This window comes from Dendrobates tinctorius, unplaced genomic scaffold, assembly GCF_039654945.1.
Source record: "Dendrobates tinctorius isolate UK_male_01 unplaced genomic scaffold, ASM3965494v1 ptg000394l, whole genome shotgun sequence".
Classification (NCBI taxonomy): domain Eukaryota; kingdom Metazoa; phylum Chordata; class Amphibia; order Anura; family Dendrobatidae; genus Dendrobates; species Dendrobates tinctorius.
Window position 1 is genome coordinate 1,385,891 of NW_027362060.1, and position 26,710 is coordinate 1,412,600.

Genomic DNA, 26,710 nt, shown 5'->3' on the forward strand with positions numbered 1-26,710 from the left:
GCCCTGACGTGTGCCCAAACAGTGGTTTACCCCCACATATGGGGTATCAGCGTACTCAGGAAAAATTGCACAACAACTTTGGGGGTCTAATTTCTCCTGTTACCGTTGGGAAAATAAAATATTGGGGGCTAAAACAATGATTTTTGTGAAAAAAAAAATGATTTTTTATTTTCACGGCTCTGCGTTATAAACTTCTGTGAAGCACTTGGGGGTTCAAAGTGCTCACCACACATTTAGAGAAGTTCCTTGGGGGGTCTAGTTTCCAAAATGGGGTCACTTGTGGGGGGTTTCCACTGTTTAGGCACATCAGAGGCTCTGCAAAAGTAACATGACGCCCGCAGACCATTCTATCAAGTCGGTATTTCAAAACATCACTACTTCCCTTCCGAGCCATGACGTGTGCTCAAACAGTGGTCCCCCCACATTTGGGGTACCAGCGTACTCAGGACAAACTGGACAACAACTTTTGGAGTCCAATTTATCCTGTTACCATTGTGAAAATAAAAAATAGAGGGCTAAAAAATTATTTTTTGAGGAAAAAAAAATTATTTTTATTTTCACGGCTCTGCGTTATACACTTCTGTAAAGCACTGGGGGGTTCAAAGTGCTCACTATGCATTTAGGTAAGTACCTTAGGGGGTCTAGTTTCCAAAATGGGGTCATTTGTGGGGGAGCTCCAAAGTGTAGGCAGACAGGGTCTCTCCAAACACGACATGGTGTCCGCTAACGATTGGAGCTAATTTTCCATTCAAAAAGTCAAATGGTGCTCCTTCCCTTCTGAGCCCTGCCGTGCGCCCAAACAGTGGTTCCCCCCACATATGGGGTACCAGCATACTCAGGACAAACTGAACAACAACTTTAGGGGTCCAATTTATACTGTTACCCTTGGGAAAATAAAAAATAGCGGGCTAAAAAATCATTTTTTAGGAAAAAAAATATTTTTTATTTTCATGGCTCTGCGTTTATAAACTTCTGTGAAGCACTTGGGTGTTCAAAGTGCTCACTACACATCTAGCTCCTTTGGGGGTCTAGTTTCCAAAATGGGGTCACTTATGGGGGTTTCCACCAATTAGGCACATCAGGACCTCTGCAAACGCAGCATGATGCCCGCAGAACATTCCATCAGTCTGCATTCCAAAATCGCGCTCCTTCCCTTCTGAGCTTTCCCATGCACCCAAACAGTAGTTCCCCCCCACATATGGGGTATCGGTGTACTCAGGTCAAATTGCACAACAACTTTTGTTGTCCAATTTCTCCTGTTAGCCTTGTGAAAATAAAAAATAGTGGGCTAATTTTTGAGGAAAAAAAAATATTTTTTATTTTCATGGCTCTGCGTTTTATACTTTTGTGAAGCACTTGGGAGTTCAAAGTGCTCACTACACATCTAGATAAGCTCCTTGGGGGGTCTAGTTTCCAAAATGGGGTCACTTGTGGGGGAGCTCCAATGTTTAGGTACACAGGGGCTCTCCAAACACGACATGGTGTCTGCTAACGATTGGAGCTAATTTTCCATTCAAAAAGTCAAATGTTGCTCCTTCCCTTCCGGGCCCTGCCGTGAGCCCAAACAGTGGTTTATGACCACATATGAGGTGTCAGTGTACTCAGGAGAAATTGTCCAACAAATTTTAGGATCCATTTTATCCTGTTGCCCATGTGAAAATGAAATAACTCAGGCTAAAATAAAATTTTTGTGAAAAAAAAGTCCTTTTTTTTACGGATCAATTTGTGAAGCACCTGGGGGTTCAAAGTGCTCACTATGCATCTAGGTAAGTTTGTTGGAGGGTCTAGTTTCCAAAATGGGGTCACTTGTGGGGGAGCTCCAGTGTTTAGGCACGCAGGGACTCTCCAAACTCGACATGGCGACCGCTAAATATTCCAGCATATTTTCCATGCAAAAAGTCAAATGGTGCTCCTTCCCTTCCGGGCCCTGCCGTTCTCCCAAACAGTGGTTTATAACCACATATGAGTTATCGGTGTACTCAGGAGAAATTGCCCAACAAATTTTAGGATCCATTTTATCCTGTTACCCATGTGAAAATGAAAAAATTGATGCTAAAAGAAAATTTTTGTTGGAAAAATTAAAATGTCCATTTTTTCCTTCCACATTGCTTTAGCTGCTGTGAAGCACCTGAAGGGTTAATAATCTTCTTGAATGTAGTTTTGAGCACCTCGAGGGGTGCAGTTTTTAGAATGGTGTCACTTTTGGGTATTTTCTACCATATAGACCCCTCAAAGTGACTTCAAATGTGAGGTGGTCCCTAAAAAAAATGGTTTTGTAAATTTTGTTGTAAAAATGAGAAATCGTTGGTCAACTTTTAACCCTCAATTCTTATGGAAATAATTTATGGACTTCCATGCACTGCTTGACAAAATGCAGGATTCCAATTATGGTGAAAGATTAACCATTTATTCCCAATGCGTTTCGAAGTAAGAACTACTTCTTCCTCAGGGGATGACATCAGGGGATGATGTTTGTCTCCCCTGAGGAAGAAGTAGTTCTTACTTTGAATGCAAAAATTATCGACCAAAATTTACCACTAACATGAAGCCCAATATGTCACGAAAAAACAGTCTCAGAATCGCTAGGATCCGTTGAAGCGTTCCTGAGTTATTACCTCATAAAGGGACACTGGTCAGAATTGCCAAAAATGGCCAGGTCATTAAGGTCAAAATAGGCTGGGTTATGAAGGGGTTAACTAAGCGATTTGGTATATCAAGCTCAAATCGAAGCATGAACATTACAGGACAAGATATGTGTAAAAAAAAAAGGGAATAACAAAAGAAATTTGTAGGGAGACAGAAATTAAGGATTACTGGTTGTGCTTTGGTGATCCTCTGAGGTGTTCAACCAGGCTATCCATGCGTTTAGAGTCTTTTAGGATTTTAGATCCTGAAAGTCTAATTTTATCGTATATACCAATTTGGTATATTCTTTGCAAGTAGGGATCTCTATATCTTTCCAGTGTCTTGCGATAGTTATTTTAGCTGCGTTGAGCAGGTGAGGTATCCGTGAGCCTTTTTTAAAGTGTAAATTTGCAGGATCCAGATTGAACAGAATGAAACTTGACGTGAATGTCTACATATAAGGTTTTCTTTGCACGCTCGCTAACTCTCTCCCAGAAACTTTTAATTTTTGTGCACTCCAGCCAAATGTGAGATGGAGAACCATTCTCTCTGGTGCATCTCCAACAAAGAGGGGGGATTGAGCTGTCTATTTTATTCAATATGTCAGGTGTTTTATACCATTGTAAGGGGGTGAGATATAATGTCTTTCATGTTTTCCTTACCTTTGATTGTCTTCTCGTACTTAATGTTTACAAATGTGTTTTATGATAATTGCCTGTGGTACTGCTACATATATAACTATGTACTACTGCTCATTGTTTATGGTATTGCCAAGTGAATGTGTTGCCATTTTATAGAGAACTGTAATATATTGCCTTGTATTCCTGTATTATAGTATTGCATATATGTTATGTGTCCTTTGTACATGTACAATTAGGGAAAGTTAGTGTATCCTTCTTGGGACAGAAGAGGAGGGTACTCTTCGTACATAGTTTTCCCATAGACCGGGTAGGTGTAATTATGTTGTGGGCCACTAGGTGGGAGTATACTAGTGGGGCCTGATAGGATGTTCATAGTGGGTTAATTGTAGGAGGGGCTGCTGAGAGTTAAGGTTAGTGATGAAGAGTGATTTAGTCAGATGGGGCCAGGGCGCACAAGTGTCCACATGGGCTATAGGCCTGGACAGCTCGGCAGCCACGTAAGGCTAAGTTGTTATAACCGACATTACCCATGGCCTATGCATGTCTTAGCAGTGAGTCAGAGCAGGAAAAGGAAGATGTGGCATCTTACCACCTGGTCCAATGCTTTTAGGGCAGGAATTGGCTGGACTAAGGAAGTGAAAGGAGTTGGAGCTTCAACGAGATCGGTACAGAGGGGCCGGATGCTTCACTAGGGGCCACTGAACGTAGTGATTGATGAGTTCATGTCTGGGGCGATACAGGCAGAAGGAAATGTCATTATAGTGAGGTCAGGCCAGGAAGGAATTGGGAAGCAGTCTAGTACAGACTGGTCCGGGTGTGTACTGCACAGAAATGACAACAAGCAAGGGAAAGATGAGGAAGCAAGCAAATGTTATAATGTACCAACTGTAGATGTATCATGTGAAATCCTAAGTAAAGCAAATGTTAAAGTTGACTCGGCCTGTGTCTCCATTGATGGGGGTCGCCTAGAAGTGGGACCGTAATGGCCTGGGAAGTGCCCGGGTGAAGTTGAATATGGATATTCAGGTATCCCGAGAAGAAGAGTATTGTTTCATATAGGGGAAGGACTGGACACAGCTGCCACCAGAATACAGGTTACGACTACAGTCCTCCTGTCCCTCCCTTAGGCTGGTTTCACATTTGCGTTTTTTAGCGCTGGAAAAAAACGCACACCTGCGCATGCGTTTTTTCCCCTATATTTAACATGGGTGCGCATACCTGCGCGCTGGTAAGCGCATGTATGCGATTTTCATGCGCTGCGTTTTTTTGGGGTGTGCGTTGGGATTTTCCAGACGCAGCATGTTGCATTTTTTGGCCCTGCAAAAAAGCGCATGAGCACATATGCGCACGTTTTGCGCTAAAAATGGCCATTATAGCCTATGGATGCGCATATGTGCGCACTGGCATGCTCATGTATGCGTTTTTTTGCATATGCGTTTTTTTTTTTAAACCATGGAATTTAGGGGTTTGGGTTAGAGTTAGGGTTAGTTAAGGGGGTTTAGGGTTAGGGTTATGGTCAGGGTCAGGGTTAGGGTTGGGGTTTGGGTCAGGGTTAGGGTTAAGTATGGTTTTGTTAAGGATTAGAGTCATGGTTAGGGTCAGGATTAGGGTTAAGTATGGTTTTGTTAAGGGTTAGGGTCAGGGTTAGGGTTAGGGTTAGGGTTAGGGTCAGGGTTAGGGTTTGGGTTAGGGTTAGGGTCAGGGTTAGGGTCAGGATTAGGGTTAAGTATGGTTTTGTTAAGGATTAGGGTCAGGGTTAGGGTCAGGATTAGGGTTAGGTATGGTTTTGTTAAGGGTTAGGGTCAGGGTTAGGGTTAGGGTTAGGGTTAGGGTCAGGGTTAGGGTTAGGGTTAGGGTTAGGGTCAGGGTTAGGGTTAAGTATGGTTTTGTTAAGGATTAGGGTCAGGGTTAGGGTCAGGATTAGGGTTAAGTATGGTTTTGTTAAGGGTTAGGGTCAGGGTTAGGGTTAGGGTTAGGGTTAGGGTCAGGGTTAGGGTTAGGGTTAGGGTCAGGGTTAGGGTCAGGATTAGGGTTAAGTATGGTTTTGTTAAGGATTAGGGTCAGGGTTAGGGTCAGGATTAGGGTTAAGTATGGTTTTGTTAAGGGTTAGGGTCAGGGTTAGGGTTAGGGTTAGGGTCAGGGTTAGGGTTAGGGTTAGGGTTAGGGTCAGGGTTAGGGTTAAGTATGGTTTTGTTAAGGATTAGGGTCAGGGTTAGGGTCAGGATTAGGGTTAAGTATGGTTTTGTTAAGGGTTAGGGTCAGGGTTAGGGTTAGGGTTAGGGTTAGGGTCAGGGTTAGGGTCAGGATTAGGGTTAAGTATGGTTTGGTTAAGGGTTAGGGTCAGGGTTAGGGTTAGGGTCAGGGTTAGGGTTAAGTATGGTTTTGTTAAGGGTTAGGGTCAGGGTTAGGGTTAGGGTCAGGGTTAGGGTTAGGGTTAGGGTTAGGGTTAGGGTCAGGGTTAGGGTTAGGGTTAGGGTTAGTTAGGGTTTAGGGTTTGGGTTAGGGTTAAGTATGATTTGGTTAAGGGTTAGGGTCAGGGTTAGGGTTAGGGTTAGGGTCAGGGTTAGGGTTAGGGTTAGGGTCAGGGTTAGGGTTAGTAAAGTCATGGTTTGGGTAGTGTGAGGGGCCACCTAAAAATGTTGGAAAAAAACGCAAACGCGGTAAAAACGCGCTAAAAACGCATACAAACGCATAAAAACGCTGCGTTTTTTTCATGCATGCTCATAAAAATGCTTGAAAAAAACGCAGCAGTTGTATGCTTATGTATGCGTTTTTTCAATGCGTTTTTTTGCGGGAAAAACGCGCTGCAAAAAAAAGCAAGTGTGAAACTAGCCTTACACCAGCTTGATATCATTTTATAGTTAAGTTCTTGGAATCTCACTGAAGATGTTAGAAAGTAGATGTTTTTGAAGATTATATGAATTTCTTCTGGGAGAAATTTTGTGTTTAGTCCTAATTCCCATTTTTTTATGAAATCTGGGATCTCCTGTGTTTGGGTTAGGTTCTTATTTATATTGGCCATCATTTTTCCCTTTCCTTTTATGTTCATAAATAGATCAAGAATTGGCGGATCAGGTGCTGAGGTAGAAATGTCTGGGAGATAAAGATTTGTTACTTTCTGTAGAGTTTGATTTTCCTCATCTTTCAAGTGAAGGTTTTTAGTGAGTGAGCTGATCTTGTTCTTGCTCATACATCTGTTTTTGCACACCAAGGAGTAAATCGGCATGTTTCTGAAGGGAATCGAGAGCCTGATTTTGCTCTTAAGAGATCTATAGTTATTAGGGATCAAATGCAAGATAGGAGTGGCTTTGCATAAATTTGGAATAAGATTTATTTTTTAATTTGTTTTGTGCCATAGTCTGAAGGTAGTCATAGTGTACGGGTTTGTGATATTATTTTATTTAAATCTATTAAATTGGGTGGGCCATAGGTAGTGTGGGAAACCATCATGAAGATCATTCAACTCAAGGTGAACCCAATGTTTTGTGGGACAAGGGGATTGCAGCTCATTTACTCTTAATATGTGGGTTGATAATCTATATCTTTCAAAATCAGGGAGATTTTGCCAAGGTTTTATGGTTTATCCTATGGTTTTAGCAACATATTTTTAACTAAAGGTACTTTTTAATTTGCCTGTCTCTGTGCTCATGATAGTCCTACTTTTATTACTCCTTGTTTTTTCCAATGAAATGAATAGAAGGCTATAATAAGCCATATCTTGTCTACCCAAGTACTGTATATACTCGAGTATAGGGCCAAGTTTTTCAGCACTTTTTTTGTGCTGAAAACGCCAATCTTGGCTTATACTCAAGTGAGGGTCCAGAAGATGGAGGGGGAGCAGCAGTGGAGGAGCAGTGGGTCACAGGAGGCAGGAGTTAGCTGGTATGGCTAAAGCCTGTGCCCGCTGCTAAAGAGGAATGAATATTCACTGCACTGGCAGTGAACATTAATTTCTCTGTAATAGCGCTCACAGTGGTCGCAGCCGCCGGCTTCCAGCACATATGCCTGCTACTTAAATGAATATTCACTTTTCTCCACTCCTATGGGCATGGAGGTCAGTGAATATTCATTACCTTTAGTAGTGGCACGCGCGAAAGCCCAGCCGCTGCAGGAAGCCGGTGGCTGCGGCTGACACTATGCGCACTATTAAAGAGCAATGCATTCTCACTGCCCTCCACGCAGATAGTCCCAGCATGGAGAGTGGTGATTATTCTGGCAGCTGTGCTCTACTTGTAAGCACCGCATGACATCACTGCCATGAGGGCTTACTAGCATAAATCAGCTGCTGGCACCGGAACAAAATGCTGTGAGGGATTGAAGGAAGGTAAGTAGGATGGTTTATTTTTTTATGTTTTAGTGATGGGGGCTATACATACAAGGATAGGGATGAGGAGCCATGCAGACCAAGATAGGGATGAGGAGCCATGCATACCAGAATAGGGATGAGGAGCCATGCATACCAGGATAGGGATGAAGAGCCATGCATACCAGGATAGGGATGAAGAGCCATGCATTCCAGGATAGGGATGAAGAGCCATGTATTCCAGGATAGGGATGAAGAACCATGCATACCAGGATAGGGATGAAGAGCCATGCATACCAGGATAGGGATGAAGAGCCATGTATTCCAGGATAGGGATGAAGAGCCATGCATACCAGGATAGGGATGAAGAGCCATGCATACCAGAATAGGGATAAGGAGCCAAGCAGACCAGGATGGGGATAAAGAGCCATGCATACCAGGATAGGGATGAAGAGCCATGTATTCCAGGATAGGGATGAAGAGCCATGCATACCAGGATAGGGATGAAGAGCCATGCATACCAGAATAGGGATAAGGAGCCAAGCAGACCAGGATGGGGATAAAGAGCCATGCATACCAGGATAGGGATGAAGAGCCATGTATTCCAGGATAGGGATGAAGAGCCATGCATACCAGGATAGGGATGAAGAGCCATGCATACCAGGATAGGGATGAGGAGCCATGCAGACTAGGATGGGGATGAGGGGGTCATGCAGACCAAGATGGGGGTGAGGAGTTATGCATACCAGGATAGGGATGAGGGGACAATGCCTTCCCAGCTTATACTTGAGTCAATAAGTTTTCCCAGTTTTTTTGTGGTAAAATTAGGTGCCTCGGCATATACTTGGGTCTGCTTATACTCGAGTATATACGGTATATATAAATGTATTCCTGCTATATAAAGTTAAACTTTTACTGTCAATGAATGAGAAGTCAATCATTACAGAGGTGAATGGATTAATATGCACAAAACAGTGTAAAATATGAACAAATTTGGAAGTGAAAAAGACACTGTGACACTAGGCTTCAAGAGTTGAAATAGACAAAATTGAATTAGCCATTTTTTTAATGTGGTAAGATTTTAATGTGGTAAGCAAAAGCTATCCCAAAGCTCTGTTTCCACACAAGACCTAACAGAAAAACATTATGAAACAGGTAATGCTCAATATGACAGGAAAGTGTCACATTGGCAAGTGGTCATAATGTTATGACTAAATGGTACACTAAATCTAAGTCCTACCAGTCTTTAGTATCTTCCTTAAATAGTACTGAATAGTATTCTCCATGACATCAGAGATAACACTTAAGTACACTACACAGACAGGAAGTCACAGTTTCATTAAAGATTGCACTCATGTCTGGGATAGATAAAGGCTGAAGTGTTTTTCATAATGATCTGTGACTGTGGGTGTTCTTTCCACAGAATAAAGAGCTGCATATCTCCAAGAGTACCTGATCCAAAGAATTCATTTCATAACTTATTTGACGGCCACAATGGATACTTGCAGGTAACTATCTACATTACAATTCTGAACACTAGCTAAAATAAGTCAAATATTTGGTTTATCCCAGGCAATATACTATTAAAGAAGAGTATCACCTCACAGCTTGCAGCAAGGCAAAAATACTCTGCGTTCACCTGTTTACACGTCTCTTCACCTGATTTTCAACCTATCAATGTACAACTTTATTACAGCTTTTCTCCTAAACTTAGATGGTGACTCATGAACCTTATTCTGTAATACTGGGTCACTGTAACTCCTCCCACTCATTCTTAACATCTCCTTACTACACAATTGGGTACATAACCTGCAGCATGGGGACACATACAGCCAATGGCATAAGTAGAGCCAGATGAGCCCTGGTGCAAAATTTGGATCCTGGCCCCTTCCCCCCCCCCACATGTTGGTTAGATGTATGGGTCCTTGTAGCATTCCAAACACACTCTGCGTGGTTAGTATCTAAATGATGCCCAGCAAAAACTTATGCACCATTGTTATCCGTTGTTATCCCAATAATATCAATTTATACAAAAGATAAATAATTTTTATTGCAAAAATATGTGGACAATAATAAGGACCAGTCGCAACAATAGCAGAGGAACAAGAGGAAAAAGGCAACTAAAAAGATCCAACAATTCACCTAAAATATATTTTATTATAAATCCTTTCATAAAAGGGGAACAGGCAAGTAGGGGAGACCAAAGTGCATATGTGCTATACAATGAACATCCATAGGATGCAGAAAGGATGCAGTAAATAAATGGATATGGAATAATACATATACAGAGTAAATGTCTACACAAATTAGTATTAGCACAAAGGGTAAGGAAATATAATAAGTTGATCATATAGTAAACTCACCCACGTTCCTCTCTGGATTAATTGTCACCATGGATAGCCCTGGTAAAAAATCCCTAGGGCTATCCATGGTGACAATTCAGAGAGGAACGTGGGCGATTCCGCCACCTACAGTCCCTTAAGGATGTAGTTCTGAAACCTGCAGACAAAGGGGAATTAGAGTTTTCTGGCCGGTTGCTATGTATGAGAAGGAGGCTTTTTGTCATCTTAACAACAAAACTTGTTACTGTATAAAAAGCTATCCTTCAAGCCCTTGTCTGCTTATGTTACACAACTTAACACTATCCTTTCTCGGGCTGTAGATAATGGAATAATCGAAAAACCTTTGGTCTCTGCTCATAACATCTTTGAACCCACAATTCCATCTTTATACCTTTTGCCAAAAGTTCATAAGGATATAAGTTGTCCACCTGGACGCCCTATTATTTCCGGAGTGGGGAACTTCTTGGAGCATGTGAATCATTGGATTGACTTTATTTTGCAGCCGCTTGTTGAGTGTCTTCCATCATTTCTTAAAGATATGGGTTCCCTCCTCAGTAGAGTTGATGGCCTACATATTGACGGGGACAGTCTTGGTGACGGCGGACGTCTAGTCCCTGTACACCAACATCAGACACCGAGAATGATGAACCTTCCAGTTGAGTACCAAGATTTGGTCCTGGAGCTACTGGAATTAACATTAACACAATTTTTTTCATTTAAGGGGTCCTTCTACCTGCAGCTCCAGGGGACGGCCATGGGGGCGGCCTTTGCGCCGGCCTACACATGTCTGTTCCTGGGGTTGTGGGAAAGGGATCTCTTCCAGTCATTTCAGGCTATGTCAATGGACAGTGTCTGTTATGAATGAGTCACCGAGGAGGAAAAACAAAAACAAGCTAAGCCACAGAAAACCAGAGAGGTTGGTAACTAAGCGGATTGCAGACCCCTGATCCTATCCACACAACTAGCAATAGCCGTGGAGCATACCTACGATGATCCTAGATGCCTCGTCACAGCCGGAGAACTAAATAAGCCTAAAACAAGAAAAGGGGAAATCTAAATTGCCCCAGAGCAGACCCCAAAGCAATAGACAGCCCCCAAACATGTATTGTCTGTGAGACAAGATGTAAACACAAACACAGATAGAAAAATAGGCTGAGCAAACGATGGGGCCCACACTAACTAGAAAGGACAGGAAAGGAAAGATGCTGTCTGCAATCACGCACAAAAAACCCTGCCAAAAAATGTCTAACACTTTCTGATAACAAAAACCCTGAAGTCGCTAGACTTCATTTCCCTATATCAGCACTCTGGTATATTCTGAAGACAGAGCAAAAAGAGACCAATCTGATCAGGGACAAAAAGCAAACTGGCATAAACAGAGACATAAGAATGGAAATTCAGCACAGCCCCAGCAGGGGCTGGCTGACCACAAAAACTGAGTAAACCAGACCAAATCTCATATGAAAAAATAGCAGAGCATACTTAGCTTGAGAAGGCAGGAACAGAACTGGAAGCCAGAACCTCAGGGCAGGAAAAAATCACCAGCACAAAATTAGGGAGTCGGCTGTCTTAAATGCAGTCAGAGACTCCTGATGTCCACTCACAGTCCTCCTCCTCAGGTTGCAGGTCTTTGCCATTTAGATCAGCTTCATTACCAACTGTCACCACTAGAGGGAGCCCGGATGGAGAACTCACGACTCCTCTGTCAACACAGCCAGCTCCATCAACCTCACCAGAAGCCAGAGGTAAACCAGAAAATGAGTTCACAACACGTGTCCCCCTTTGAACACGGTACATTGACAACATTTTCCTGATCTGGCATGGTCCCACTGAGTCACTACGTTGTTTTATTAATTTCTTGAACAGCAACAACCAAAATATTCATATTACGTACCATTATGATAAGTCTACAATTGAATTTTTGGACGTCTTGATCGGCCGTGATGATAATAATGTCTACAGATGGACACCTATAGGAAGCCTACGGCTACTCTCTCTTTGTTGCATGCCTCCTCTGCACATCTGAGACATGTGATTCAGTCGGTCCCTACTGAGCAATTCTTACGTTTATGGAGAATATGTTCTACTAATGAACTATTTGAAAAGGAAGCTGAGGACCTTAAATCTCAACTTTATTATCGTGGGTATAGTCACAGGATGGTCTAAAAGGCCTATAATCGGGCCAAACATTCGATTAGAAATGATTTGGTCTATAAAACTTTTCAAGTGAAATCTGATAATTTGGTGCGATTTACCACTGACTACGATTCTCAGTTTGAGCAAGTTAGAGAGGCCCTGAATAAATCCTGACCCATTCTTGTAGCCGATCCTGTTATTTCTAAATATATTTCTGATAGACCAGTAATTACTACACAGCGGGCTAGAAATCTTCATGACTCACTTGTACACAGCCATTATGTGGGCATCCCCAAGACTACTTTTCAAGATTCTTTTACTGTGAGATGTGGATGTACTCTGTGTGGCCGATGTGTGGCCTGCCCTAACATTGAGAAAATGTGACTCTTGTTTTAATTTATATAAGTCAAGGCCTTTTAAAATTAAGAGAAATATTACTTGTACTACACGTAATGTCATTTATTTTGCCATATGTCCGTACGGACTTATCTATATTGGCCTTACCACTTGGCCTCTTAACCCCTTTCTGACATGTGACGTACTATCCCGTCCACAGGACCCGATCAGCGGCGCTCCTGATTATCACAGCTGACACCCGGCACTATGTGTCAGGGGCAGTCACGGACCACCCCCGGCACATTAACCCCTAGCACACTGCGATCAAACATGATTGCAGTGTACTGGAGGATCAGGGAAGCATCGGCAGGGAGGGTGCTCCCTCTGTGCTTCCCTGAAACCCCCAGCACAGTGCGATGTGCAGCGCTGCGCTGGGGGCCTCCTTCCCTGCAGGTCCCCGGATCCAATATGGTGGCGGGGACCTTCGGGGGCCTGCAGGGAGGCGGCTTCCTCACTGCCTGCTAAGAGCAGGCATGAGGAAGCCTTGTACAGCGCCTGTCAGATCGCTGATCTGTCACAGCGCTGTGTGACGTGGCAGATCAGCGATCTGACACCTGACAGTGATGTCACCCCCTGGGACAATGTAATAAAGTAAAAAAAAAAAAAGTGTAAAAATAATTAATAAAGAATTGCTAAATAAATAAAAAAAAATATTCCCTAATAAATTCATTTTTTGGAGATAAATAAACAAAAAAACAATAAAAGTACACATACTTAGTATCACCGCGTCCAGAACGACCCGCCCTATAAAAATGTCCCATTACTTAACCCCTTTAGTGAACTCCTTAAAAAATAAAAATAAAAAACAAAGCAAAAAACAATGCTTTATCATACCGCTGAACAAAAAGTGCAATAACGCGCGATCAAAAAGACGGATATAAATAACCATGGTAACGCGGAAAACGTCATCTTGTCCCACAAAAAACGAGCTGTGACACAGCATCATCAGCGAAAAAATAAAAAAGTTATAGCTCGCAGAATAAAGCGATGCAAAAATAATAATTTTTTTTTATAATATAGTTTTCATTGCAAAAAAGTGCCAAAACGTAAAAAAAGACATAAATGAGGTATTGCTGTAATCGTACAGATCCGAAGACTAAAACCACTTTATCAATTTTACCACACGCAGAACGGTGTAAACGCACCACCCAAAAGAAATTCATGAAATGCTGGTTTTTGTTCATTCTGTGACCCAAAAATTGGAATAAAAAGCGATCAAAAAATGTCACGTGCCCGAAAATGGTACCAATAAAAACGTCAACTCGTCCCGCAAAAAATAAGATCTCACATGACTCGGTGGGTCAAAATACGGAAAAATTATAGCTCTCAAAATGTGGTGATGCAAAAACTATTTTTACAATAAAAAGCATCTTTTAGTGTATGACAGCTGCCAAACATAAAAAACAACCATAAATAGTATATCAAACCCCCCCGTTATCACCCCCTTAGTTAGGGAAAAATAATACAATTAAAAAAATGTATTTATTTCCATTTTCCCATTAGGGTTAGGGTTACGGCTAGGGTTAGGGTTAGGGCTAGGGTTAGGGCTAGGGTTAGGGATAGGGATAGGGCTAGGTTTAGGGCTGAGATTAGGGTTAGGGGTGTGTTGGGGTTAGGGTTGGAGTTAGAATTGGGGGGTTTACACTGTTTAGGTACATAAGGTGCTCTCCAAATGCAACATGGCGTCTGATCTCAATTCCAGCCAATTCTGCGTTGAAAAAGTAAAACGGTGCTCCTTCACTTCCTCGCTCTGCCATGCGCCCAAACAGTGTTTTACCCCCACATATGGGGTATCAGTCTACTCAGTAAAAATTGCAAAACAACTTTTGGGGCCCAATTTCTCCTTTTACCCTTAGGAAAATAAAAAATTGGGGGCAAGTATATCATTTTTGTGGAAAAAAATATAATTTTTTTATTTTCACGCCTGGGCATTATAAACTTCTGTGAAGCACTTGGGGTTCAAAGTACTCACCACATATCTAGATAAGTTCCTTGGGGGGTCTAGTTTCCAAAATGGGGTCACTTGTGGGGGGTTTCAACAGTTTAGACACATCAGAGGCTCTCCAAACGTGACATGACACCCGCAGACCATTCCATCAAAATCTGCATTCCAAAACGTCACTACTTCCCTTCCATGCCCCGACGTGTGCCCATACAGTAGTTTTCACCCACATATGGGGTATCAGTGTACTCAGGACAAATTGGACAACAACTTTTGGGGTCCAATTTCTCCTGTTACCCTTGGGAAAATAAAAAATTGGGGACTAAAAGATCATGCTTGTGGAAAAAATATGATTTTTTTATATTCACGCCTGGGCGTTATAAACTTCTGTGAAGCCCTTTGGGGTTGAAAGTGCTCACCACACATCTAGATAAGTTCCTTGTGGGGTCTAGTTTCCAAAATGGTGTCATTTGTGGGGGGTTTCCACTGTTTAGGCACATCAGGGGCTTTCCAAACGCGGCATGGCGTCCAATCCCAATTCCAGCCAAAAAAGTCAAATGGCGCTGCTTCCCTTCCGAGCTCTGCCATTCGTCCAAATAGTGGTTTACTCCCACATGTGGGGTATCAGCATACTCAGGACAAATTGCACAATAAATTTTGGGGTCATGTTACCCTTGGAAAAATAAAAATTGAGGGTGGAAAGATCATTTTTTGTGGAAAAAATATGATTTTTTAATTGTACGGCTGTACGTTATAAACTTCTGTGAAGCCCTTGTTACGGCGGCGGAACACGCTTAAAAAAATATAAATAAACGTGTTCGCCGCCCGGGGTCCACCGTGCGGCAGGTGTGATAACCGCTGCTAAAGTGGCAGGACACAGGGACGATAATGTGCACAAGGTTTAACTGCACCTGGTGCACAAAAGTAGCTCTGTTGAGGTCACAGAGCTGCACATGAAAAGTAATGCAGAAGCAGGCTGTTTCACAGAGAGAGCTGCAAGCAAAACAAAAATACAAAGAACGCTGAGTCTGTATCAGCTTCACAGACCATTAGCGGCACATGTGCGGTAGCCAGGGATCGGAGTAGTTCAAGACAACACTACAACCGGATAGACTTACCGTGGCAGACCGTGTGCACGGCGTCGCAACTGCGGACGCCAAAAACGTCTGCAAGCGCGAATTTAGCAGGCGCAATGCAGAACGCTGGCTGCTGTAGCGAAGTATGCTTGAGCGCGCTGGCGCTAGCGCAATACTGGCTGTACCCAATCACTCACACAAACGTAATATCTGAGGGAAGGGGTTTCATAATAAGTCTTTCACCAGACCAAGCATCCATCACCAAACACACAGCAGCAAGTATAGAAAATACTAGCGCATGGCATAGCGGCCATGCGCACTTTTTATAGCGTACGGGACCTGCCGGAAATCTCCAGGGCCCCGAGCATAACCAGTCAAATCAGGAGCAGGACCTGAGCACCTGACTCCTGAACTCCAATGAGAGCTAGTCCCGTGAGCATGCTCAGAAGCAGGGAAAAAGGACTTAGCCTCTGGAGACAAATGTGAGAATCTGGGTTGCTGCATATGCATAGAATGACCCAGATTCCTAACATTACCCCCCCTCCTAGGGCCCCCTCCTCCCTGAACCCTCCAATCCACCAGCCTGTGCCTGACAGCAGCACAGGTCTCAGACTCGTCAAAAGGTGAGCCTGATCTCCCGGTAGGTGAAACCGAAAACCGGGAGATGCGGACAGTATTGGGGGAGACCAGATCATCAGGTCTCAGGAGGGACACCCGGGAGACAATGGGAGTTTTAGGAGAAGGCCGCCGTGTATCGGCGGGCGTAGCTGCTTTCCGTTCGGGAAAGCTATCCCGAGCACATAGGGTGCATGCCCGAATGAATTTTTTTACATCCTGAGCCCTGTGCGGCCACCAGTACGAACCGGCCAGTGACTTCGTGGTCTGCATATAGCCACGATGGCCGTCCGCATTGGACGCGTGTGCCCACGCGAGAACTTTAGGCCGCTCGTGAGGAGGGACAAAAGTCTCGCCAACCGATTCGCAATCAGACCATTGCAGGGCGCTGTCTTCCTGAGAAGCAGCAGGCAGATGGTGACAACCGCACATGGTCTCTTGCGCCGGACATGTCTCCGAAATGGGCTCGGGGGGTAGAACCTCTGGCTCGGGCAGATGCAAAGGCTCAAAAAATTTGGGAGCCGGAGTACCTCTACGTTTGGTGTGAGCACGCTCCAAACCACGCTCCGAAAAATGGAGGTCAATGCGGGAGGACACGCTTAAAAAAATATTAATAAACATGTTCGCCGCCCGGGGTCCACCGTGCGGCAGGTGTGATAACTGCTGCTAAAGTGGCAGGACACAGGGACGATAATGTGCACAAGGTTTAACTGCACCTGGTGCACAAAAGTAGCTCTGTTGAGGTCACAGAGCTGCACATGAAAAGTAATGCAGAAGCAGGCTGTTTCACAGACAGAGCTGCAAGCAAAACAAAAATACAAAGAACGCTGAGTCTGTATCAGCTTCACAGACCATCAGCGGCACACGTGCGGTAGCCAGGGATCGGAGTAGTTCAAGACAACACTACAACCGGTTAGACTTACCGTGGCAGACCGTGTGCACGGCGTCGCAACTGCGGACGCCAAAAACGTCTGCAAGCGCGAATTTAGCAGGCGCAATGCAGAACGCTGGCTGCTGTAACGAAGGATGCTTGAGCGCGCTGGCGCTAGCGCAATACTGGCTGTACCCAGTCACTCACACAAACGTAATATCCGAGGGAAGGGGTTTCATAATAATTCATTCACCAGACCAAGCATCCATCACCAAACACACAGCAGCAAGTATAGAAAATACTAGCGCATGGCATAGCGGCCATGCGCACTTTTTATAGCGTACGGAACCTGCCGGAAATCTCCAGAGCCCCGATCATAAACAATCAAATCAGGAGCAGGACCTGAGCACCTGACTCCTGAACTCCAATGAGAGCTAGTCCCATGAGCATGCTCAGAAGCAGGGAAAAAGGACTTAGCCTCTGGAGACAAATGTGAGAATCTGGGTTGCTGCATATGCATAGAATGACCCAGATTCCTAACAGCCCTGGGAGGTTCAAAGTTCTCACCACACACCTAGATAAGTTCCTTGGGGGGTCTAGTTTCCAAAATGGTGTCATTTGTGGGGGGTCCACTGTTTTGGCACATCAGGGGCTTTCCAAACGCGACATGGCGTCCGTTACTGTTACACCGCTCTGACATACTCACCCGGCCTCCACTCCCACGCCGTCTTTGCATACTCACCCAGCCTCCGCTCCCACGCCACAGCCTCTCGCCACCCGACGGCCACGGCGGTCACCTCTGACAGGCTCGCCGCCGACGCCATCTCTGCATGCAATGCGCATGCGCCATAGGCCGCAGCCGCGCCTCCCTTCTGCTTCTTGTGCTCAGGCTGTGCCCTGACCCGGAAGCACCTGCGGACCAATGGCAGACCAGACGGGGCCATATCAGGCCGCTTCCCCCTGAGGGAGGCGCCTGATCGTTGTGTTACCTTGCACTCTGGGCCCTGCTTCCTCCGGTGCTCTCTGCAGTCTCTCGGTGCCATCCTCAATGTTTCCTGCAGCAGCCTCGCAGCCTGTCTTCTGTGTTTGCTAACAGTTATTCTTAGTCCTGCTCCAGTGTTCCTGTTTCCTCCATCTCCTGCCTCCGGTGTTCATGTTCCATCCTGCTCCAGTCCTGCCTTCCTACTCCAGTCCTGCCTCCGGTGTTCCTGTTCCATCCTGCTCCAGTCCTGCCGTCCTACTCCAGTCCTGCCTCTGGTGTTCCAGTTCCATCCTGCTCCAGTCCTTCCGTCCTCCTTTATTCCTGTCTCCTGTGTTCCAACTCTGTCCTGTCATCTACAGTTCAGTTCCTCCACATTCCAGTCTATAGTCTTACTCCATTCCTGTCTCCTGTGTTCCAGCCCTGTTATGTCATCTACACTTCAGTCCCACTGTCCTACTCCAGTCCATCCTGAGCCGCCCCTCTCGGTACCGGCTACCGTGGTACTCAAACCCCTGGGCCTGCTCCTAACGGTCCCTGTATAGGGGTCGGTTCCACCTGGAATCTCGCCCGGGGCCCCTCGGTGCCACGGTCCAGAGCGTCCACTCCTGGAGATTCCGGCTCCTGACCACCCACGGTAACAGTATGATCAGGCCATGGACTCCGCCGGTACTACTGCTGCTACTCAGAAAGAGTTGCTCTTCCTGCGGGAGAATCAGGGACGCATTATGTCGGTCATGAAGTCTATGGACACCCATTTGTCGGCCCTGCAAGTGGACGATCCTGGAAATGCCACTCAACTGACCAGTCTCCAACAGGAGCTGGGTCAGCAACAAGATACTCAAGCCCACATTTTGTCTTACATGGCCTCCTTTGACAGTCACTTGTCGGCCCTCTAGGCTGCTACCGCAGCCCTGACTCCTCCCTCTGCATCTACAGCTCTCCCGACGCCCCGCCTTGCCAAACCGCCTCGCTTCACCGGGGATCCCAAGCTCTGTAAGGGGTTCTTAAATCAGTGTAGCCTCCACTTTGAATGGTTGCCGCAGCAATATCCCTCTGACCGGGCCAAAGTGGCCTTCATCATGTCCCATCTGGAGGGGGAGGCCCTGTCTTGCTGAATCCCCTCTGGGAACGTGACGACCCTGTAGTCTCGAGTCTCCTGGTTTTCTTGGATACTTTTCGCAGGGTCTTCGATGAGCCGGGCCGGTTAGCCTCTCTCACTGAGTCACTCTTTAACTTACATCAGGGTTCTCTCACGGTCGGACAGTACGCTATTCGCTTTCGCACTGTCTCCTCTGAGCTCGGCTGGAATAACGCGGCTTTGGTAGGGGCATTCTGGCGCGGTCTTTCAGGCAGAATAAAAGATGAACTTGCAGGTCGAGATGCCCCGTCCACCTTAGAGGACCTTATCTCGCTGGCTACCCGCATTGACCTACGCTTCCAGGAGCACGCTCGCGAGTCAGCGAGAAACAGGAGGTCCACCAGGCCAGTTCCCCTTTTCACTCGTTCTGCCAGTCCCCATTCGGCTGGGTCCTCTTCTCCCTCCTCGGTCGAATCCATGCAGATAGATAACCTATATCTTGACTTCAGCAAAGCAGATAGATAACCTATATCTTGACTTCAGCAAAGCATTTGACAAAGTCTCTCATACAATCCTTATTGAAAAAATGACTAAGTATGGAATGGACAAGGCAACTGTTAGGTGGATTCATAACTGGCTTAGTGATCGGACCCAAAGAGTGGTCGTAAATGGCTGCACATCCAGTTGGAAGAATGTCTCAAGTGGGGTACCACAGGGCTCTGTCCTGGGCCCTGTATTGTTCAACATCTTTATCAACGATTTAGATGAAGGAATTGAGGGTAAACTGATTAAATTTGCTGATGACACAAAGCTAGGAGGGATAGCTAATACTAGAGAAGAGAGAGAGAGGATTCAAAAAGATTTAAATAAACTGGAGAAATGGGCAGCAACTAACAGAATGGTTTTTAACAGGGAGAAATGCAAAGTACTACATCTGGGCAATAAAAATGAAAAAAGCATATATAGAATGGGAGGAATAGGGCTAAGTGACAGCACATGTGAAAAATACTTGGGTATACTAATAGATCACAGACTGAATATGAGTCAACAGTGTGATGCAGCAGCAAAAAAGGCAAATGCAATTCTAGGATGTATTAACAGAAGCATACAGTCTAGATCACGTGAAGTCATAATTTCCCTCTACTCCTCTTTGGTCAGACCTCATCTGGAATATTGTGTCCAGTTTTGGGCACCACATTTTAAAAAAGACATCAACAAACTGGAGCAAGTTCAGAAAAGAGCGACCAGAATGGTGACCGGTCTGCAAACCCTGTCTTATGAGGAAAGGTTGCAGGATTTGGGAATGTTTAGTTTGCAAAAGAGAAGACTGAGAGGAGACTTAATAGCTGTCTACAAATATCTAAAGGGCTGTCACATTGTAGAAGGATCAACTTTATTCTCATTTGCACAAGGAAAGACTAGAAGCAATGGGATGAAACTGAATGGGAAGAGACGCAGATTAGATATTAGAAAAAACATTTTGACAGTTAGAGTGATCAATGAGTGGAACAGGCTGCCACGAGAAGTGGTGAGTTCTCCTTCAATGGAAGTCTTCAAACAGAGGCTGGACAGACATCTGACTGGGATGATTTAGCGAATCCTGCTTTGAGCAGGGGGTTGGACCAGATGGCCCAGGAGGTCCCTTCCAACTCTACGATTCTATGATTCTATGATTCTAAAGTTGGCCGAGTTGCATCAGAGAGAGAGGCGGGTACAAGGTCTGTGCCTCTATTGTGGTGATTCGTCACACTATGTCTGCACCTGTCCTAAGAGACAGGGAAACTTCTCCACCTAGGTAAGGTAAGAGAGGCCTCCCTAGGTGATGATGTTCCCTCTCAACCTCTTACAATTTCTGTGCTTTTGGTTTCAGGGGAGAGACGTGGTTCCGAGGTGGCCTACGTGGATTCGGGCTCGGCAGGTAACTTCATTCGACCTGAAGAGGTGGACAAATACCAAATTCCCATGGTTACTCTATCTAACCCTATCCAGATTGCCGCAGTGGATGGCAAACCGCTACAGGTGACCGTCACCTCGGTCACTGAAGAAGTGGAGTTGCAAGTCGGAGCCTTACACCGAGAGAAGATAGCCTTTTACGTTTTGCCTAAGCTCTCTCACGCCATTCTACTCGGTCTTCCATGGTTAAGGACTCATCAGCCTGTTCTCGACTGGTCTTCTGGGGAGATACTCCGCTGGGGGCACCCATGCCAAGCTCGCTGTCTGACTCCTGTCTGCCTGGCGGCCGGTCCTCGGTCACCTCCAGACCTTCCGGGTCTTCCTCCAGCCTACAGCTCTTACGCTGATGTTTTTGATAAGAAGGAAGCAGCGGTCCTTCCTCCACACCGGCCGTTTGACTGCCCAATTGAACTTGCTCCAGGTTCAACCCCTCCAAGGTGCAGAATCTACCCCCTGTCTCCCGTAGAGACCACCGCCATGTCCGAGTACGTCCGAGAGAACCTCGCCAAAGGCTTTATATGGAAATCCTCTTCACCAGCGGGAGTCGGGTTCTTCTTCATCAAAAAGAAGGATGGAACTCTACGGCCGTGCATTGACTATAGGGGCTTGAATGAGATTACTATCAAGAACAGGTTCCCTCTTCCACTCATTCCGGAGCTGTTTGACCGCCTCAGAGGGACTCGGGTCTTCTCCAAGCTGGACCTCAGAGGAGCCTATAATCTGGTCCGTATCCGTGCAGGTGACGAGTGGAAGACCGCTTTCAACACTCAAGACGGCCATTACGAGTACCTGGCCATGTCCTTTGGTCTTTGCAATCCTCCTGCGGTGTTTCAAGAGTTCGTTAATGAGATCTTCCGGGATCTTTTGTACTCCTGTGTGGTCGTGTACTTAGACGACATCCTCGTCTTCTCGCCGGACCTCTCGTCCCACAGAAAGAGTGTCCGCCTGGTGCTACAGCATCTTCGGGAGAACCGCCTGTATGCGAAGATAAAGAAATGTCTCTTCGAACAGACCTCTCTGCCATTTCTGGGATACATTATCTCCGACGCTGGACTAAGGATGGATCCCGAGAAGTTGTCTGCCATTCTCAAATGGCCTCGCCCCGTTGGAGTAAGGGCGATACAACGCTTTCTCGGATTCGCCAATTATTACCGGCAATTTGTCTCCCACTTCTCCGCAATCACAAGACCTATTTCTGCTCTCACCCGTAAAGGGACTACCCCCAAGGATTTGACTCCTGAGGCGGAAGAGGCCTTTCTGACCCTAAAACAGGCTTTCTCCATGGCTCCGGTCCTGCATCGCCCTGAGAGCAATCAACCTTTTGTACTTGAGGTGGACTCTTCCTCAACAGGTGCAGGGGCAGTACTGTCCCAGAGATCTGCCTCCGGTCGCCTGCACCCTTGTGGCTTCTTCTCGAAGGCCTTTTCTCCATCCAAGTGTAACTACTTGATCGGCGACCGGGAACTCCTGGCCATCAAGTTGGCCCTGGAGGAATGGCGTCACCTCCTGGAAGGAGCTGTCCATCCCTTTGTTATCTTCTCGGATCACAAGAATCTGGCCTATCTCCAGTCTGCCCAGAGACTCAACCCTCGTCAGGCAAGATGGTCCTTATTTTTCACCCGATTTGACTATGAGCTCCGCTTCCATCCTGGCAACAATAATACCAAAGCCGACGCCCTGTCCAGGGTCTTCCAGCGACACAAAACCACGGAGGAACCTTCACATATCATTGATCCCACTAGGATCATCACAGTGGCTCCTGTGAACTGGCTTGCTCCTCCTCCAGGCAAGACGCTTGTGACTGAGAACCTCAAGCGGAAAATACTCCAATGGGGGCACTCCTCCAAACTTGCCGGCCATGCCAGAACTAAGAAGACCCTTGACCTTATCACGTGTCACTACTGGTGGCCCACGCTTCACCAAGATGTACTCGACTTTGTGGCTTCTTATCCATCCTGTGCTAAAAACAAAGTGCCACGAAGACCTCCGTCCAGCTGGTTGCTTCCGTTGCCCGTCCCTGCGGTCCCTTGGGAGAACATCGCCATGGATTTCATCACTGACCTACCCTGCTCTTCAGGCTGCACAGTCATTTTGGTGGTGGTGGATCGTTTTTCCAAGATGGCTCACTTCGTCCCTCTGCCTGGTCTTCCCTCGGTGCCAGAGCTGGCCAAAGTTTTCATTCGGCACTGGAGACTTGATAAAATCCACAAAAAGTTTTATTCACATAATTTCATGATAAAACCATAAAGGGGAAAACAGACCCCCACGCCTGACGCGTTTCGAACCTTACAACAGGTTCTTCCTCTCTTCATGTTTGCAACACATGGTGGTCAGCCATTTGATCCCTAGGCACGACCGGCTTACAGGACTATTTTGGTGAGCACAAATTTCCCTTTCCCCTTCCTAATTTTCCAAAGTTTTCATTCACCAGATCTTCAGACTCCATGAACTACCTCAACACATTGTGTCTGACCGAGGGGTTCAGTTTACCTCCAAGTTCTGGAGATCACTTTGTAAGCTCATAAATGTTTCCCTCGACTTCTCCTCGTCCTACCATCCACAGTCCAAAGGACAGGTAGAGCGTACCAACCAGTCGCTGATTGGGTACCTACGTCATTTCTCCAACGCCCACCAGAATGATTGGGTCGACTTACTCCCCTGGGCAGAGTTCGCTTATAACAACCATGCTGGCGAGTCCTCGGCCAAGTCTTCGTTCTTCATTGTCTTTGGCAGACATCCTGGTGTTCCCCTTCCGATAACCCCTGCCTCCGAGGTACCCACGGCCAATGCCTTGTCCTCTGAATTTTCCAAGATTTGGGCTGAGACCAATATGTCACTCAAGAGGGCCGCTGATCAGATGAAGAATTATGCTGACAAAAGGAGATTGGATCCTCCACTGTATCGTGTCGGGGACAAAGTCTGGCTCTCCTCCAAATTCATCTGGTTGAAACTGCCCTCCTACAAGTTGGGACCACGCTACATCGGTCCGTTTGAGATTCTTGGATGTATCAATGAGGTCGCCTACAAATTGAGGTTGCCTGCTTCGCTCCGGATCCCAAACACCTTCCACGTCTCTCTGCTGACGCCTGTGGTGCTTCCATTCCTTGCCTGATCCTGGTCCTCAGCCGGTGGGTGCCAATGATGTCTTTGAAGTGCAGGACATTCTCGCTATGAAGAGGGTTAGAGGTAGGACATTCTTTCTTGTTGATTGGAAGGGCTTTGGTCCTGAGGAGAGATCCTGGGAACCTCGGGAGAATATCAATGCTCCTCGTATCCTCAAGAGATTTCTTGCTAATCTCCAGGGAGGGCGGCTTAGGGGAGGGGGTACTATTACACTGCTCCGACATACTCACCCGGCCTGTGCTCCCACGCCATCTTTGCATACTCACCCGGCCTCTGCTCCCACGCTGCAGCCTCTCACCACACGACGGCCATGGCGGTCACCTCTGACAGACTCGCGGCCGACGCCATCTCTGCATGCAATGCACATGCGCCACAGGCCACGGCCACGCCTCACTTCTGCTTCTTGTGCTCCGGCTGTGCCCTGACCCAGAAGCACCTGCGGACCAATGGCAGACCAGATGGGGCCATATCAGGCCGCTTCCCCCTGAGGGAGGCGCATGATCGTTGAGCTACCTTGAACACTGGGCCCTGCTTCCTCCTGTGCTCTCTGCAGTCTCTCGGTGCCGTCCTCAGTGTTTCCTGCAGCAGCCTCGCAGCCTGTCTTCCGTGTTTGCTAACAGTTATTCTCAGTCCTGCTCCAGTGTTCCTGTTTCCTCCATCTCCTGCCTCCGGTATTCATGTTCCATCCTGCTCCAGTCCTGCCATCCTACTCCAGTCCTGCCTCCGGTGTTCCTCTTCCATCCTGCTCTAGTCCTTCCATCCTACTCCAGTCCTGCCTCCGGTGTTCCTGTTCCATCCTGTTCCAGTCCTGCCGTCCTATTCCAGTCCTGCCTCTGGTGTTCCAGTTCCATCCTGCTCCAGTCCTTCCATCCTCCCTTATTCCTGTCTCCTGTGTTCCAACACTGTCCTGTCATCTACACTTCAGTTCCTCCACTTTCCAGTCTATAGTCTTACTCCATTCCTGTCTCCTGTGTTCCAGCCCTGTTCTGTCATCTACACTTCAGTCCCATTGTCCTACTCCAGTCCATCCTGAGCCGCCCCTCTCAGTACCGGCTACCATGGTATCGAACCCCTGGGCCTGCTCCTAACAGTCCCTGTATAGGGGTCGTTCCACCTGACAGCTCGGCCGGGGCCCGTCGGTGCCACGGTCCAGAGGGTCCACTCCTGGAGATTCCGGCTCCTGACCACCCACGCTAACAGATCTCAATTCCAGCCATAGAAGTCAAATGGCGCTGCTTCCCTTCCGAGCTCTGCCATGCGCCCAAATAGTGGTTTACCCCCACATGTGGGGTATCAGCGTACTCAGGACAAACTGCACAATAAATTTATCATGTTACCCTTGGAAAAATAAAAATTGAGGGTGAAAAGATCATTTTTGTGGAAAAAATATGATTTTTTAATTGTATGGCTGTATGTTATAAACTTCTGTGAAGCCCTGGGAGGTTCAAAGTTCTCACCACACATCTAGATAAGTTACTTGGGGGGTCTAGTTTCCAAAATGGGGTCACTTGTGAGGGATTTCCACTGTTTAAGCACATCAGGGGCTCTCCAAACGTGACATGGCGTCTGATCTGAATTCCAGCCAATTTTGCATTGAAAAAGTCAAGTGGCGCTCCTTCTCTTCTGAGCTCTGCCATGTACCGACACAGTGGTTCCCCCCCACATATCAGGTATCAACGTACTCAGGACAAATTGCACAATAACTTTTGCAGTCCAATTTCTCCTGTTACCCTTGGTAAAATAAAAAAAATTGGACCTGAATTAATTTTTTTGTGAAAAAAAGTTAAATGTTCATTTTTTTTAAACATTCAAAAAATTCCCGTGAAGCACCTGAAGGGTTAATAAACTTCTTGAATGTGGTTTTGAGCACCTTGAGGGGTGCATTTTTTAGAATGGTGTCACTTTTGGGTATTTTCTATCATGTAGACCCCTGAAAGTGACTTCAAATGTGATGTGGTCCGTAAAAATAAATGGTGTTGCAAAAATGAGAAATTGCTGGTCAAATTTTAACCCTTATAACTTCCTAACAAAAAAATTTTGGTTCCAAAATTGTGCTGTTGTAAAGTAAACATATGGGAAATATTATTTATTAATTTTTTTGTGTGCCATATCTCTGTGATTTAAGGGCACAAAAATTCAAAGTTGAAAAATTGTGAAATTTTCAAAATTTTTGCCAAATTTTCATTTTCTTCACAAATAAACTCAAGTTATATCAATGAAATTTTATCACTAACATGAAGTACAGTATGTCACGAGAAAACAGTGTCAGAATCACCGGGATCCATTCCAGAAGCATTCCAGAGTTATTACCTCATAAAGGGATAGTGGTCATAATTGTAAAAATTGGCCCGGTCACGAACGTGCAAACCACCCTTGGGGGTAACAGGGCTGGATTTAAGAGGTGGGTTGCCAGGAGCCCATTTTGGAGGGAGGCCCATTTTTCAAGGTGTAGCAATATGTAATGCAAAAACACAAAATGAAACGAACGCAAGTTTATTTACAAAAATCATTTACGCAGAGTAATTCAGGTAAAATCATTCATTTTTACAATCCAGGCACTTTCCTTGATTTTCGTGCTGCAAAATCACTAATGATGTCACTAAAGTCCAATTCACGCAGTATATCTG

The 26,710-nt window shown here is 45.9% G+C and overlaps 1 protein-coding gene across 1 annotated transcript in view; it reads left to right on the top strand.

Moving 5' to 3' along the window:
* LOC141076177 (cytokine receptor-like factor 2) overlaps window positions 1-26,710 on the top strand; it is a 145,824-nt gene that overhangs the window by 54,044 nt on the left and 65,070 nt on the right. Inside the window, exon 5 of the mRNA XM_073563523.1 lies at window positions 8,993-9,077. Within this exon, the coding sequence (XP_073419624.1) occupies window positions 8,993-9,077 (85 nt within the window). The remainder of the gene's footprint in view (window positions 1-8,992; window positions 9,078-26,710) is intronic.